The sequence below is a fragment of the Durio zibethinus genome, chromosome 18, assembly GCF_047325235.1.
Source record: "Durio zibethinus cultivar Kanyao isolate XHJ-2024 chromosome 18, ASM4732523v1, whole genome shotgun sequence".
NCBI lineage: Eukaryota > Viridiplantae > Streptophyta > Magnoliopsida > Malvales > Malvaceae > Durio > Durio zibethinus.
The window spans coordinates 10026867-10043319 of record NC_143179.1 but is presented as its reverse complement, the minus strand read 5'-3'; the positions used below and the strand labels follow the sequence as shown (position 1 = coordinate 10043319).

General features: G+C 35.5%; 1 protein-coding gene and 1 pseudogene across 2 annotated transcripts; one reads left to right on the top strand and one right to left on the bottom strand.

Annotated features, from left to right (window-relative positions):
- The first annotated feature begins 2650 nt into the window (after positions 1 to 2650).
- On the top strand, positions 2651 to 10613 carry LOC111300456 (histidine kinase 5-like). 2 transcript variants are annotated; one of them, XM_089747435.1, is made up of 13 exons: positions 2651 to 3225; positions 3879 to 4749; positions 5377 to 5433; positions 5624 to 5851; positions 5938 to 6031; positions 6131 to 6337; positions 6713 to 6843; positions 6953 to 7002; positions 7285 to 7640; positions 7762 to 7865; positions 8439 to 9245; positions 9512 to 9685; positions 10241 to 10613. In XM_089747435.1, the coding sequence occupies exons 2-13, from the start codon at positions 4030 to 4032 to the stop codon at positions 10361 to 10363; spliced, it is 3051 nt and encodes a 1016-aa protein (XP_089603561.1). In that variant the 5' UTR covers positions 2651 to 3225; positions 3879 to 4029; the 3' UTR covers positions 10364 to 10613. The 2 variants fall into 2 exon arrangements, with proteins under 2 accessions (XP_089603561.1, XP_089603563.1); XM_089747437.1 differs by having other exon boundaries at positions 2736 to 3225; positions 4010 to 4749; positions 10241 to 10558.
- An 858-nt stretch (positions 10614 to 11471) lies between these two features.
- On the bottom strand, positions 11472 to 14987 carry LOC111300915 (glutamate receptor 2.8-like; annotated as a pseudogene).
- Positions 14988 to 16453: the final 1466 nt, after the last annotated feature.

Genomic DNA, 16453 nt, shown 5'->3' with positions numbered 1-16453 from the left:
TAATCAAATATTTCTAAATTTTCTTGTTTATTTAGGGAAAATACAACAATATTTTTCCTGTTTGTTTATTATAAACATAGGTTTATTAGTTATAATTTTTTTTAATGCTAAGAACAGGAGAAAAATGTTGGAATTTGACTTAAATCTCATAATTTCACATAAAAAATTAGTGAGTTTTGAATTTGTCCAGTATTCTACATTAAAAGTTTAATAAAAGTATAAAGAATTTCACCATTATAAATAAGGTATTTTGTTTTTAGTTTGTGAATTTCAGAAAGTTAGACACTGAGAGAATAGTTAAGTGAATAGACTATTAAATGATGTAATTGAGTTTTGGGTTAAGTTTTGAGTAAATAATTTTATGAAACTTTTCTCGTTCTAAAAATCTCACAGTTGTAAAGATTTATTTGTTAGCTGATTGAGTTTGGAGTAAATAATTTTGAGTTGGATCAAACCAAATATATTTGTATTTTTATTCTTGATTTGAACTTGTTATTTTGTATGTGAGTTCTGCGTGTGGGTGTTATTTTTTTTAATAAAAAAAACATAAAATTACAGCGATCTTTTTCAATGATAGGCTTAAAAGAATACCAATGCAGATGTTTTGTTCACACTCTTTTTATTATTGATATCTAAATTCTTATAATGTTAAATGTAGTCCGATATATAAGGGGTGAAAATTGTGTCATTAAGTATGTTATCGTGACCTTTCACTTAATGGAACAATCTTCACCCTTGTGATTGGATTACATTTAATAATTCATAAAAATTCAAAGACTTAATTTTAACAAATTGAGTTATAAAGATTAAATCCCTCATTTTAAGTAAGTATAGAGATTGATTGCATAATTTGACTTATTTTATTTTGATGTGCATAGCTAATCATTAATTCATCATAAGTTTGAATTATTAGTTTGCAATTTACAAAGGAATATACAGACAATGATGGCTACATAGAAACTGCATTAAGATTCTTTTTTTTTTTTTTTGTTTCTCTTTAATTTATAAGATATCCATATATCATCTTGCGATCTAATGGCATCACCTTGAATGAAATTTTTAGTCAAGTTAGATGGCGTTACATGTAAAAGTTAAAGCAATGCTCTATGGTTGACCCTGATATTTACTTACAAACATCCTTGATCAATGAATACATACATATATGGTATTATTTGTCTAAATGGTATATTTTTCCGGCCGGGCATAGCTATTATAATATTGATTTTATAATGGCTCCTTCCTTGTAGTTGAGGGAGCATATATAGTAACCTGAACCAATCAAATAAATCACTGTCGAAAATGTGCTGGCAAACAGCCCTCCTCCATTCTTCCTCCTCCACCCACCAAACAGGCAGCTTTCTCATATTTACAATTTAAATGATTTATTTTTCCTGGTGATATATATACTTTTGCAAATATTTATTTGAAGGCCAAAGCCAAAGAAATGGTGAACTTGAACCAATTCACGGAACCTTTCCCTTTGTTGGTTGCACCTACATTAACTATTTGTTTATTTTTGGTATTTAATTAAGTTGGCTTTAGCGTTCACTTTTCATCATATTTCTCCAACTGGAACCTGCGACGAGCAAAATTTACCTGACGGATCAGGTTTGGGGTTTGGCAGTACCTTTAGAGACGGAGAGACACCTGCCATTTATCTCGTTGTATACACACCACTTGGCATTTTGTGGATGATGAGGCATTATGGGTGGATCAGCAGGCTGTCACATGGGGAACTGCTGCTGCATGCTATAAACAATGTCTTCAAAGAGTGAAAAAGTTTCCACAGGCCATACAGTGAAGTGAAAAGGAGAATGTGGATTAGTTGTTTTTTCTTTTAAAATTCTTAATTTATCCTTAATTTCATACTAAAATTAATATTCTAGGATTACTTTACTTAATTATAGTCACATAACCACACATCAAGGAATCTTAAACATGGCTCGGCAAGCGCTTGAATGCTGCAAACTGCTTGACTTAGTTCTAGAAGATTCTTTTCTTTTCCTTTTTTTTTTTTTTTTTTTCATTTTTTCACTAATGAAAGTTGAAACTTAGCCTTGAATATCAATGTAATTGTGTCCAACACCGAAAATCATGTATTAAAGTTTACTGAATTTAGCCCCTCCTTTTTTGTTGTTTTTACTGCATAAATGGTCTTAACCGATCAATTATTCATGAATTTTATGAGTAATAGCTTCATCTCCGCGCATATATTATATGCATCAAATAGATAAAAGAAATGATGAGAATGATCTCCAGCCGACTAGATGTTAGGGCGGTGATATACATTATAGTTAATCCAATAATTAATTAACCCATAAAGAGGAAAGAAGACATTTATTTAACCATATAATTTTTCTTTATGAGAAAGCCAACCGTAAAGGTAATCTAACCCAACCTAATTAAGCTAATCTAGGTTTAAATCTACCCCTTTCTTTCCATTTGCTTTCCTCCAGTAGCAGACTTTCCAGCAAGCAATAAATCAGCACCTTTGCGCGTCATACCCACACGCCGTCCCAGCACGTGACCTAGGAATTGTAAAGGGCGGGCGGGAGGGAAAGTGGGAACAGCCAAAAAAACTCTCCTTCTTTCCCTCTCACTCCGTCTCTCAAAGTTACTTATTTTCTGATTTTGTCTCGAATTTTGTTCCACGTATTTTTTTTCCCTACCCCATGGGGAGAAGAAGACAAGGCCAAAAAAGACGCTCAATCGACGATAAATCCATTATAAAAATTACTATATAATTAGCTCAATGTTGCCGCTGATCTTTTTTGCATAAGAAACTTTGGAGATAACCTCAAAGAACAATGGCAACCCAAGTAAGAAGAAAAAAAAAGGCCAACAATGAGAGAATTGTCTAATATTTTTGACCTCCCAGTCGCACATGGCTTCTTGGGCTTTCCCTTATCTCCACATTTTTGTTTTTCTTTTCAATCACATGTTCTCCTCCCTGTGTCTTAAAATAACTCTCCAAGTTTTTCTCTCTCATCTCAGCGTTTAGCTGCTTCAGCCTTTCGTCTACTTCTTTTTTTTTTCCTCGTTAAAAAAGATTTTCTCATTAGCATTTGAAGGTTATTGACTCAATCTAAGTTGAAGAGAAAGATATTCCTCAGATCTAAAGTGAAAAGGCTTTTGCGTTTTGGCTGTAGTTGTCTTTCGTTTGCCCCTTCTTGTTCTTCTGAAGACTGTGTTCTTTGCAGGATTAGCTGTGATTCGATCTCAAAGGTCAGCATAATAGTGTGTTTATTGCGTTTGCTTAATCTTAATTGATTGACTGATTTGATTTCATACAAAAAATAATGGGCCTTCAATCGTGTCTATTGGTTACTTTCACCGTTTTATTGTTGGTCCTGTTTTTCGCTTGTTCTGTTTAATGCATCTTATTTCTATCCCGGCTTCATTCCTTTGAATTCAGATTCAAATTTGAATATCCTTTTACTTCTTGCTTAGCATGTGATACAATTCAGTTGTCGCTAGCGCCAATAAAGTTCTTAGTTTTTAGCCTACTTTAGCTTCTGCTCAAATGAATTTGATTTCTGTTTCCTGAAATTTGAAGAACAATTCCTTTCATCTTTTGACATATACTAAAATTCTAAACTTTTGGAATTTAATTGACTTTTCTACAGTTTATTTCGTTTTTAATTTATTTTTTCTCCATTAGTCAACATTTCTATCTTCTTTTTCTGATATACCAGTTAACATGTTCTCTCTGTTTCACTTGATGTTTGCTACTATTAACAACTTTCTCTGTTCCAAGAACTGCACATATTTGTCGTACAATTCGCCTTCAAATTAAGGCAGGATAAATCTAAGAATCAATTGGTTTACTTTCAAGGCCAAAGCTCCGATAGCATTCTTAAATTAGTATTCTCCTGCAGCAGCAGGTTCTGTTCTGGCTAAAACATGCTTTATAGAGAGAACTGGACATACCAGAAGTATATACGGAAGTGGTGAAGGGCAGTTTGGTGATCTTTTGATGTTCACTTGTGTTCTTGAACATTTCTATCAGGTAGTAATCAAGTAATTTCCATGGTTTGTGAGATGGAGGCTGATCAAATTGAAGACATGGACATCGAAGTCCTTTCTTCAATGTGGCCTGAAGATATCGGAAACGAAGCTGGAAAGCAGTTTAATGTAGAAAAGCCAAGAGGTGACCAAGATATGTTGAAGGAGGTTACAATTGTAGAGGAGCCAACTATAGTTGATTTCAAGCGTCTTTTAGAGCTAACTAATTTTACTGACAAGGGCTCATCTCAGTTAGCATACCTTGTAAAACACTGGGAATATAAGCAAGCAAATGCTGTTCGTCTTCTTAGAGAAGAACTTGACAATCTAAGCAGGCAAAGGAAGGAATCTGAGCTTAAAAAATTGGAGATATTGGAGGAGCATCGCTTCGAGGAGGAAAGATATGGAGGAGATAAACGGCCGATTTCCATACTGGATGAAGTTTATGATATATGGCAAGAAGTTCCTCGGAGGAAAAATGATGTTGTGGTTCCAAGTAAAAGAGTTGAAATTGATGCTGAGTATGACACTGTCATCTACTGGAAACAACGAGCCACGAATTTGGAGAAAATGTTAGAAGCAAGCATGGAAAGAGAGCAGCTACTGAAGGAAAAGTTGCAGGAAAGCATAAAAAATCTGGAAAAACAGTCCTCACCAGTAGAAGAGTTGTCCCAGATTCTTAAAAGAGCAGATAATTTCTTACATTTTGTACTTCAAAATGCACCCGTTGTTTTTGGACATCAGGTAATCATGAAAGATTTACTGACTTGAATTACTTATACAGAGTAGTTACAAATATATATATATATATATATACACACACACACACACACACACACTAGTCTGACTGAAATAAAATTGATAATTACAGAATTGATGCCTAAACTGTAGCCTAAGTTTATTTCTAGTCAACAGCTCATCTAAATGTGATTGAGAACAATCAGCCGAGATTCAATCTTAATATGCTGCCTCACATAAACTTTTAGTGACGTAAGCCTATTCTTTTAAGATTGTTCCACGCACATTCTTAACTCATTTCATAAGTTTTTGAGTGATGTCAATTTAAAAGTTGTTAACTGTGTGATGTTGTAAGCAGAACGATAAATAAATTGTTTAAGCTAAGAATCACATCTGCTGATTTGAGCTAATGATCGATAGAGTTCTTTCCAAAAAAAAAAAAAGTAGATATCAATGGAGCAAAAATACCGAAATTAGCTGAAGTATAATTGATGTGTATTTTCTTTTTTTTTTTCATTTTTAACCAGAACTATATATGTTGATTTTATCTTTATTTATTATGTTATCCTTTTCAATTATCGATTGTAGTATAATCTTTCAACTAATGAAACTACTTCTTTGATCAACTTTCAGGATAAAGAGCTGCGTTATCGCTTTATTTATAACCATTTTCCAAGTTTACAAGAGGAGGTAATTTATTGCCCCAGAAGTTCTTATTCAAGGTTTGGTCATCTTTTGTTAAGGTGTTGGTTGTGAGCAGATATTTGGTCATCACATTAAAATTTTGTTTCCTTTGTAACTTCCCCCTTACCTTCTGCGGTCCTCTAATTATAATAAGTAGCACAAGAATTGCCTTGAAGTTAATGGGTTCTTATTTCAGGACATTCTAGGAAAAACAGATGTCGAAATTTTTACTGGGTCTGGTGTTAAGGAGTCTCAGGATTTTAAAAGAGAAGTGATGGAAAAAGGATTACCTGCGAAGAGGGAAATCACATTTGAGACAGAACTATTTGGGTCAAAGACATTTTTGATATATGTGGAACCTGTTTTCAGCAAGGCAGGGGAGACTATTGGTATAAATTATATGGGCATGGATGTAACAGATCAGGTACATTCTTTTTGTTTAAACTGGTTGTCTCAGCTATTAATTTAGAAGGAGAAAAATGGGTATTTATGTTTCTGATTGCACAATAGGTAAGGAAACGAGAAAAGATGGCAAAGCTTCGAGAGGAGATTGCAGTACAAAAGGCAAAGGAAACAGAACTCAATAAAACGATACATATAACAGGTTCATTTACTCGGTGACAACTGAATATTTGTGAAATTCTCGTTAGCTACCTTCTAAAGCACTGAACTAACTCTGCCTTGCCCTTTTACACTTCTCTAGAGGAGACAATGCGCGCAAAACAAATGCTGGCAACCATGTCTCATGAGATAAGATCTCCTCTATCTGGGGTTGTTAGCATGGCTGAGATCCTGGCAACCACAAAACTTGATCGAGAGCAAAGACAATTGTTAGATGTCATGCTATCTTCAGGAGATTTGGTCCTTCAACTTATAAATGACATCCTCGATCTTTCCAAGGTTGAATCAGGTTTGGATTTTTCTCCCAAATTGCATGAAAAGCTTATCCACATGTTATTTTTCAATTTTCAACTGTTAATATTATTCCTCAGCTGATTCTTTTCGTTATCACAACTCTTGAGAATGATAATAATGCTATTGCATAAGAATCGGAAGCTGAACTTACTGTAATATATATAGCAACAACAAGTGTGAAAGATCCAGTTTCAGAATGATCTTGTAATGCATGTTTTGAAAGTTCTGTTTCTTATTCACAAGCACATCATACTTTTTTGTCTCAGATTTTGATGCTATCTGCCTATTCATATTCTGCTCAATCACAGACAGGCTATCATTCTCATATCTTGGAATTTCTACTTGTGTCTTCTTTTCTGTGTTTGTTTAGGTGTTATGAAGTTGGAAGCTACAAAATTCCGACCAAGAGAGGTGGTAAAGCACGTTCTCCAGACAGCTGCAGCTTCATTGCAAAAGATTCTTACCTTGGAAGGACATGTGGCAGATGATGTTCCTATTGAGGTGAGAGTTTTATGGGCGCATTTCCATCCAGTACAATATTTAGACATTAAAGTTCCTTTCTTCATCCTCTTCTATTTTTTTCTTTGGGAACTTTATTCATTGTTGTCAGGTCATAGGAGATGTGCTAAGGATTCGGCAAATCCTCACCAACTTGATCAGGTAGTAAATTATGGGAAGTCATGATTTCTATTTCGTTTTTTGTATAGAATATCATCAAAATATTGTTTGAAATAGACAGGTTGAACTGGTAGCATATGATCTAGACCGACTAACTGATCATTCAAAGAATTAAATAAGACATGTTAGTGTAAGTGTGAAAGTAGTTTTAATCTTTTGGAAATTAATGGACCTAACAATTATGCTGATTAGAGCTTTTTGAATTATTAAGCGTTTATCTCTTTCATTTCTAAGATGTTGAATAATACCTTTTTCTTTCTTCAGCAATGCGATCAAGTTTACCCATGAAGGGAAGGTAGGAGTAAAACTTTATGTAGTACCAGAGCCACCTTTTGCAGAAGAAGGATCTCGGTGCAGATCTAATGGATCAAATGCTAATCAATCGACTACTAATGTAGCTAAAGAAGGGACATGTACATCAGCGTCACAAACAAGCAGAGATCAGAAAAGTTTTCATGGTACGAAACGTGAAGGTTCTTGTCAATATCATTCACTTAGTGATGAACCTGGTACACCAGTTATGCATGGAACAATAGATGGAGATGAGGAGCAAGCTGAGCTACCTGAAACAACAGTGTGGATACGTTGTGATGTACATGACACTGGAATTGGAATACCAGGTACATTTATATGCTTGCCTTTTATCATTACATTGTCACAAGAAATTTCAGATTTTGTTGGATATATCAGTTGGTTCAATATGGAGAGCAATTGATACATTTTCCTGTCTTTCTTTGATAGAAAATGCTCTACCCACCCTGTTTAAAAAGTACATGCAAGTCGGTGCAGATCATGCCCGAAAGTATGGTGGGACAGGACTGGGCCTGGCAATATGTAAACAGCTGGTAAAGTCTTCCTTCCATCAACAATTATGTTTTATTTCATTTGAAATTTTCTTTTTACTATTGGTACTGCAAAAGAAGGATTCATCTACAGTGTATGCTTGTAGCTTAATTGCCTTTCCTTTTCTGACTTCTGCTTAAAGAACAAATCTGGCAGGTCAGATAATTGTGATATAGTTCTCGATAAGTCTACTTTTACTATCTATTCTAGTTCTGCTCTAAATGGCAGAAAAGCATATAATTTCATTTAGAATATAAATAGTTTGTTTCAGTGCTTTCAAGATCTTGTAGTTCATTTTTACTGCATTGTTGCTTCGCACATGCCAAAAATATCTGAAGTATTTATAAACTTGGAGCTTGTATGCATAGGAGAAATTTACAGCACATTAATCTCGACAATGGTAAATTACAGGTTATCAAGAATTAGGGAAATTTGTGGTTCCATAGATTTTATGTATCTTTTCCTATTACCAGAGAAAGTTAAGTTGTTAATATTTGCAGAGATTTAGATCTGATACTCTTACTGGTACCAAACTTTCAGACACTTCATCCTAACATTTCATGCATTTGCTATAGGTTGAGCTAATGGGTGGCCGTCTTACTGTGTCTAGCCGAGTGCATTGTGGTTCTACATTTACGTTTATCCTACCTTACAAGGTTTCTCTAGCATGTGATCATTCTGATGATCCGGATGACCTCTCAGACATGGCTGATCATGATGCTACAAATGACGGTGCATCTGCTGGCTTTTTCCAATTCGAACCATGCACTTTGGGTTCTCTATTTTCTTCTAATGGATCTAGCAGAACCCAAAAACTAATACCACATAATATTGGTTATGCAAATTCACATAAACTTAATGGGTTCTCAGAAAATTCTTATTCATTTCCCATGTATAATGGTCGAACAAAGGAGATGGCTTCAGTTGATGATGCTTGTTCTGTGGCTGAAGCTTTAGAGACATCATCTGAGCCTGAAAGTTCATTTAGTCACGGCCCAGACCCTGATAAGGAAAGTGCAATTTGCAGAGATAAGCATCATCAAAATGATGCAAATGCTCAGAACAAAGTTTCAACCACAGATGTGTCAAGTCACTCAGACACAAGCGTAGAGGTCAATGCAAAAATTAAGATAAGTGAGTCCCAGCTCTCACCTAAGAGGCAGGGGAAATCTGACACTGGTTCCCAGTCCACATTAAACAGCAGTCGAGAAGAATTAAATACTACCTCAAAGCCTAAGATCCTACTCGTGGAAGATAATAAGATTAATATAATGGTGACACAGTCAATGATGAAGCAGTTAGGGCACACGATAGATGTTGTGAACAATGGTGTTGAAGCTGTCCGTGCAGTTCAGTGCCGTAGTTATGATCTAGTCCTAATGGTAATTCTTTCAGGAATTTTCAATTCCTTCCTCTCTTTCCTTCCCTCCCCCATATATGAGCATCTTACTGGGTTGCAATCTGCTCGAATTTTAGTGTCTTCAAATAAACATTACCACTTGCTAGCCCAACTCCTCTGCGATGATGAAATATAAAGAAAAGCTGGCTCAGTATTTAGAGAAGAAAAATATCTTGCACGTATTTGAATCCTAAAAGCTGCTTTATTGACTTGAGTTTATTATTAACCATTTACTACATTTTTTTGCAGGATGTCTGCATGCCAGTCATGGATGGCCTTCAAGCAACAAGATTGATTCGTTCCTTCGAAGAAACTGGTAATTGGGATGCAGCAAAAAAGGCTGGGATTGAGCAACCTTTGCCTTCTTCAGATTCATTGCAACCAGGTTGTAAGCCTCCAACAATGAGGATTCCCATAATTGCGGTGAGCTTATCATCTTTACCGCCCTCAAATTGAACTTACGAAATATTCTCTTTTCTTAGCTATTTCAGTTTGCTTACATATGCTGCATATTTTATCACAAAAATTTCTGCACATTGGGCTGGTCCGTTCACCTTTTGTGTCAATGATAAACATTGATATGTTACTGCATTCTCTTTGCATCTTTCTTTAAAATGGCAGACCAGATTCACCGAATCAATTGTAGGGTGTTATTGTGCTGATTCTATGCAATTAAAGCTATATATTCTGATTAGCCGAATTATTACTGCTTATGATGGGGTGAAGATTGTCTGACTAAGCTGGTTTCTGCTGAGAATTAAAGCTATTATGATTTTCTTCTGAAATTGGGTTTTCCCCCTTTGCTCTTATTGTCCTTAGAATGTAGTCATAATTGTACTTCAGTACATGAGTCTTTCTCGCTATATAAATTCACAATAGTCTTCATAATCTGCAATAATAACATTAAGTTCATTCTAATAATGGCTGTATTGTTACTCTGTATGTATACACTAACATATTTTGCTTGTGCAAATGCAGATGACTGCAAATGCATTGTCAGAGAGTGCTGATGAGTGTTTTGCAAATGGTATGGATTCATTTGTTTCAAAGCCCGTAACTTTCCAAAAACTGAAAGAGTGTCTTGAACAATATTTGCCATGATACCTCTTGTAAATTAATCCATGTGTATAGCTAAATGGAAGCATGTTAGGGAAGTTTTGTCAATGTATCTTCTTCTCAGCCATTAGCATCTCATTATAGATTGTACAGTTATATGTTATTTGTGTTTTTGTCTGTCTCCGATAACATTTTCTTCGAGTTGAGATTAAATTTCTGGAATGAGTTATCAGTTAGGACATTAAGGCAAGTGAATGATATATCAGCATGATAATGAAAATATAAAATTTCTGGCAATTGGGTATCAATGACATAATGAAGTATGCTTATTTTGATCGTTTGGAAGATGCATAATTATTATTAAATGAAGCTAATGGGATTTTCTGATGTAATGACCTGTTTTCCCCTTCCATCGGGGAAAGAACTTTGAATAATCGCAGAAAACAAGCCAAAATTAATGATGAGAAGCCAGGCTATGTCATGCATTTCCCCGATAACATTTAAATGATCCCCAAGATTTGAAGTTTTAATCCCCTTTTTTATTATTATTATATGCTCCCTATTTAACTCATCCACCATGGATGTAAATGCTGTATACCTATGAAAATTAACAATCTATCCTTGTTATCTGCTTCTGGTTTTGGCTTCCATTCAAACTGGTTGTTGGAAACGAGAATTTTTAAGTTATAAGCCCTTCATCCATGATAACTGTATGGTAATCTGAACAATAATCCCAAACAAAACCTGATCATTAGCTGACTTGGAGCGCAAACCTCGAACATTGTTGAATCAAATTTTCAACTATCAACTGGAAAGTTGCTAAGCCTTATCTTCTTTATATGCCAACTAACATTGCAATAAATTAAGACGTATAGATAGGCAATCTTTTCCAGTTTGCTTTTCAGTCAGTTTATGGTGTAACTGTAATGTTGAGTTTTTAATAGCACGAAAGGAAAATCTTTTGCTCATATAGTGATTATAAGTAGTAGATTTCAAGTAGACTAGGAAATCCAGTTAAACAGTGCAGTTCATATTGTTTAAAAAAAGTACCTTCATCCATATCCCACTATAGAAGCTCAATATTTTTTCCCATTACAAATCATAGACTTTGAATTTCAGGCTTGAAAGTAGATATTCCCATAACAAAGCTATGTTAACACCAAAAAAGATAGGAGCTCAACCAAGATGAGCCCCACTTCAATTTGGCTTATAATACTATATCTACCGATCGATGTACATCAATTTACAATCTACACCTATTGTTCTCTTCGTTAGTTTGTGTTAGTAAGCTCAATAGAACGTCTCCCGGCGGAAGGGAATATCTCAGGAGATGCTACACCACATGGAGACATATCACCATTTTCAGCTGCTCTTCCTTGATCTACCAAGAACACAGAGTCTGGCTCTGTCTGGTTTGAGTAGCTTGATGGACTTGGCGGACAGTTAGTGTTTGGCGAGTCTCCTGCAATTCCTATCCTCTGAACACTATCATTTCCACTTTTGTCTCCGACTTCACTTTTTCTAAAAGTATGGGAGCTAAGGTCTCTCTGATCGAAGATTCTTGACATAATTTGAATTCTTCTCCATATAGGAGTTGCAGAATTGAAGCGCAACAAGACATGCCTTTGCTCATACAAGAACATTGCTGCAAATATGATTAAAGCTGATATTGAAGCCACCCCAGCAATAAGGAACAGGCCCCAAAAACTCTCAACACCAAGATTGTTGGAAGGAATCAAATTGTTGGGATCCGGACAGCTTTCCTTGGTGAACCATGCATCTTCAATTTGCTTCATTTTTTCACCCTGAGTAACATTCAGGATAGCCCTCGAAACATCTGCTACAAGACGGGAACCTCTAGGGAAGACCTGTAAATTGTGAACAATATGATCAGCATAAAAAAAACATTGCATAGGTTAGAGAGAAGAATAGAGATTGAGAGAGAACTCACAAAACCGAAGCCATGAGTTTTAAATGTTGGGTCGACTGTGGTATATTTGCCGCAATATTTCGCAAGAACGAGCTTCACATAAGGAATTTCGTCGAAAGCAGCAGCAATACCACCATTGGCACTTCCCTTGACAAAAGATCATAAAGTTCTTCCAGAGACTGATATTTGATAAGCTGGGATTCAGCAAATTTTAACCCCTTCAAGATTCCCTCAACGAAAGAGCCTTGCGGGAAACCAACCTTCTCCACTTTCTTTAAGAGCTCATTTATGTCAATTACGGTAGGCTGGAGCGGTTCAAAGGTTAAAAGTGACCCCAAACTAACCGTGTAGCTTTGTGTGAGAATGAGGAAGACGAAACACCATATGATTACCACGAACTGACAACTCTCTCCCCTGCAAGTGCAATTCAAGAAGCAGAGAAAATAAACAATCTTGAACTAAACATATCTGAAAGTCAATAGTAGTTAGTGCAACTTTGTAAATCGAGTGAAAGAATTATTACGATGCGCATACACCATGGTAGAGAAGGAGAACCAGAAGCTGGTGCCAGCTTGATACAAAGGAGGCCCTCGGAAATCTTCATTTATCCTGTGTTCTAGAACCCAGACAACAAATCCTATAAAAACAAAGAAGCAAGCGCTTGTCACCCAGAGGTCCAATGTCAAAGGTTTTAAGAAAACCCATGCATTCTTCCTCTTGCTGTCTCTGATTGGTACAATCATTGATAATCCCGATTCAGTGTATTGCAATGTGAAGTCCACGTACCGTGACCTGTTTGCGACAATCGTTGTATCTCCTACCACGGCATCGTATGTCTGTTTATGGTGGTCAACGAAAATTATAAGAAAAAAAAGCATTCAAACAAAATCAAGGTATAAAAAGATAAGGAGATGTTATACCCCGTTGTACACTTGAAAGATTAAGTCATTGTAAGTCCCAGCGCTCTTGCCATCAAGCGTTGCAAAGGGAATGAACTCGTAGGTAACAGCATACGCCATTGCAGCCATTACAGCATTGAAAACATCTACACAGTATCCGGTGACTGAAGTAGCTGTATGGGAATTAGGATCCCATATTACGTTAGCAAATTGACTGAACCTATCCTTCACTGGAACCCCAATCCTCAACTTCTTCCCATTTGTTGGGATCTCCCAGCCGCGGGGAGGAGAGGTGGTATCCCCTGGCCATATAATGGGACCAAGATTTGGCTTATAAGTAGATTTAGTGCTTCTGTTTACCAACTTCAATTCTCTTACAAGTCCAATTTCTGGTGTCAAGAACCCGACCCTTCTTTCCTCGTATCCTTTAACGTTGACTATCTGAAATACTGATGATTGTAGCTGTCCACTAACAAAATGAATGTCTCCTCTAAGACCCATGAATTTAATGCTCGACAACGCTCGGATAAGTTGTGTACCAATTTGTGAAGCCCCAAAAGTTACCAGGTCTGTTCCAGTACTGCTGGAAACATTAGCTCTCTTGAAGCCGAAGTTTCCCATGCTAACATTCTTAATTGCCATGGTCAGTGCAAAAGTGGCGTCATAAGCCCACAGTCCAAAAATGTTCAATTCAGCATTAATAATGGTGGGATTGTCTAGCTGGAATTTCCTTTTCCATCGAACACTGAAATTTTCTAGCTCATTTGTTCTGGGAACGTAAGTCCTTACACCTAGAACCCCTTGCATGGAATTGATGGTTGAGGGATCTGTTAAACTCCAAAGATTAGTCATTCCATCAGTCACGACCCAAGCATAGCCCACTCTCATCATTCCAATCCGTTTCGCCATGGAAAAAAGCCTAGTGCCCAGAGATGGTGGCATGTGCACACTCTTGTTGACATTGTCATTAGCTTGTAAAGCTCTTCGCTAATTTGGTCATCACTGGCTGATGAAGGGATGACAAGGGACACGAACATTTATCTCTTCTAAGGCGTCTGTCAAGTAAGGAATAATACCCTCCCAGAATTCATTGTCAACGTAGATTGGCAAAGCTTCTCTCCATCTGAAGGCTTGAACAATGGCACAAATGGCTTTCACTTGAGATGAGTCATTTTTGTGTAGCTCGGAAAAAGTGGGCTCCAAAGGGAGGTAAGAGAAGGGCTTGTTGCCGAAATGATATGACTTGAGATTTGTTTCCGAGATTGATAACAAAATTGGCCTCCATCGAAGTCTGTGGCCCATTGATTGCTTGCACTTGTACATTTTTTATCAAGTCTAGCGCTGTTTGTCAAGCAAAAAAATGAAGTCTCACTTCAATATTCAATCTTGATAGTCATCTACACTAATATGATTAGTAAAAATTAATTTGAAGCAAAAATCTCAATTACATATTTTACTGTTTGGTAACTATAATATATATGATCATAAATATTAATTGTATTACCTCCCTTTTCTTATTTTTCTCTTTTTCAAAAAATATATATAAATAAAACTTTAACAGTTAATTTCCAATAGATTTTTCACAACAATAATTTTCTAGCATTTTTTTGTTTAATTAACTAAATGAAACAGACCATTTGCAATTTTCATCCAACTTTCTTAATTACGTACTAGTATTTTTTTTTTCACTAAAATTGTACCAAAAGATAGGAAAGATTAACATGCAATTGGAAAGAAATACATATTTATATATATATATATTTATATAGATGATACTAATATTACATACATACTTCTCTCCATTGATAACGATGCCTTTCACTGGCTTTCTTTTAGTCATTTTCAAGATAAACTAGTCGTATAAATATTTTAGTGTGTTTCAAGTTAAATATTCTCAACACCGCTGTGAGTTGAACTTCAGAAAGGAAGAGCAACTAAAGAAAAGAGCAGCTAAAAAGAACGATATGAAAGGCAAGGAAGGAACAGCTCAAAAGAAAGCAAGGAACTACTTAAAGGGTCAAGTCCCTACTCTATTCCAGCCCTCGAATGTAGGCCGGTGGACCTGTTTCCGCTACTAAAAAGGACCGTTTCCTTGTTAACTATTACATTTAATAATAATATTGTAATTAGTATGAAGTGATTATTTCAAAAGCATTGTATGCAGTGTATTGATTTGTTATTTAATTAAGTTATAATTTATTAATTGATTATAATATAATAATTGATTATTTAATTTATTTTTATGGATGTAATACTTAATTATCAGTATAATTTAAAAAAATTATTTCAAAAGCGTTGTTTTTGTTTTATGATTTGTGAAAATTAGGAGGACGAGTCAATGGAAATAGAGTAAGTGATCTGAGCAACTGAAAATCTAGACAACTTGGATTTTTTTTTTCTTTTCATTTCCATCCTCTTCACCAAATCATACGCAAAATGTCATCCCTTTCTTCTTTATCTTTCTTAATTTCCCCAGCCCAACTGATTCTTAAAAACTGCTTGAGTGCCAATCTTAGGCTGTCACCTTGACTTCTTAAATTGAGCAAGGAATTGAATTCAATCTCTGAGGAACTCAATTTGAATTCAAATATTTGGATGGCTACTCAGTCGTTTTTCTTAATTTCCTAATTGCTTATCTAGTCGAATGTACTAATCAGCCAACGCAATAAACTCTTACAAACTGGGGCAAACGTTAGCATGTTTAGAAACAACCATGCAATATATATTTATGGGATGCGTTATTCCAAGGCTGACATTTGGTTTATTAAGTTATATATTATCTTGGTTCTTCCCACCCCTACAGGATATGTTTTATAATGTTATAAATACTATATAATACACAGTATTTTTCAGAAGCTGTCTCCAATACAAAGCTCGGCAGGGGCAGGTTCTCCGATCAGAGTTGAGCAAAGAAGTCAACCTGTTTCTTTTTTCCTCGTATACCTTGTCAAATTTCTAGTAAGATTTGAGTCTACTGGGAAAAGTAATTGCTTGATAGTGATATCCCTGACGTTATAATGAAAGATACATTGCAGTTTCTTTTTGAATATGTTGTTTCTGCTCCACTTACCAAAAATGTTATAAAATAGTTTGCTTTTCAATTCTGAAAAGTTTAAAGTTATTACTTTATAAGAGTAACACACATGATCAGATAAACTAAGAACTAATTAAGTTCATTAGAAAGAACAGAGTATGTGCTTCTGTTTGCCAAATCCAATTTTCTTACAATTCCATTTTGGGTGTCCAAAACTAACTATCTGAAATACAGATGATTGTAACTGCCCATTAACAAAATGAAAGTCTCCT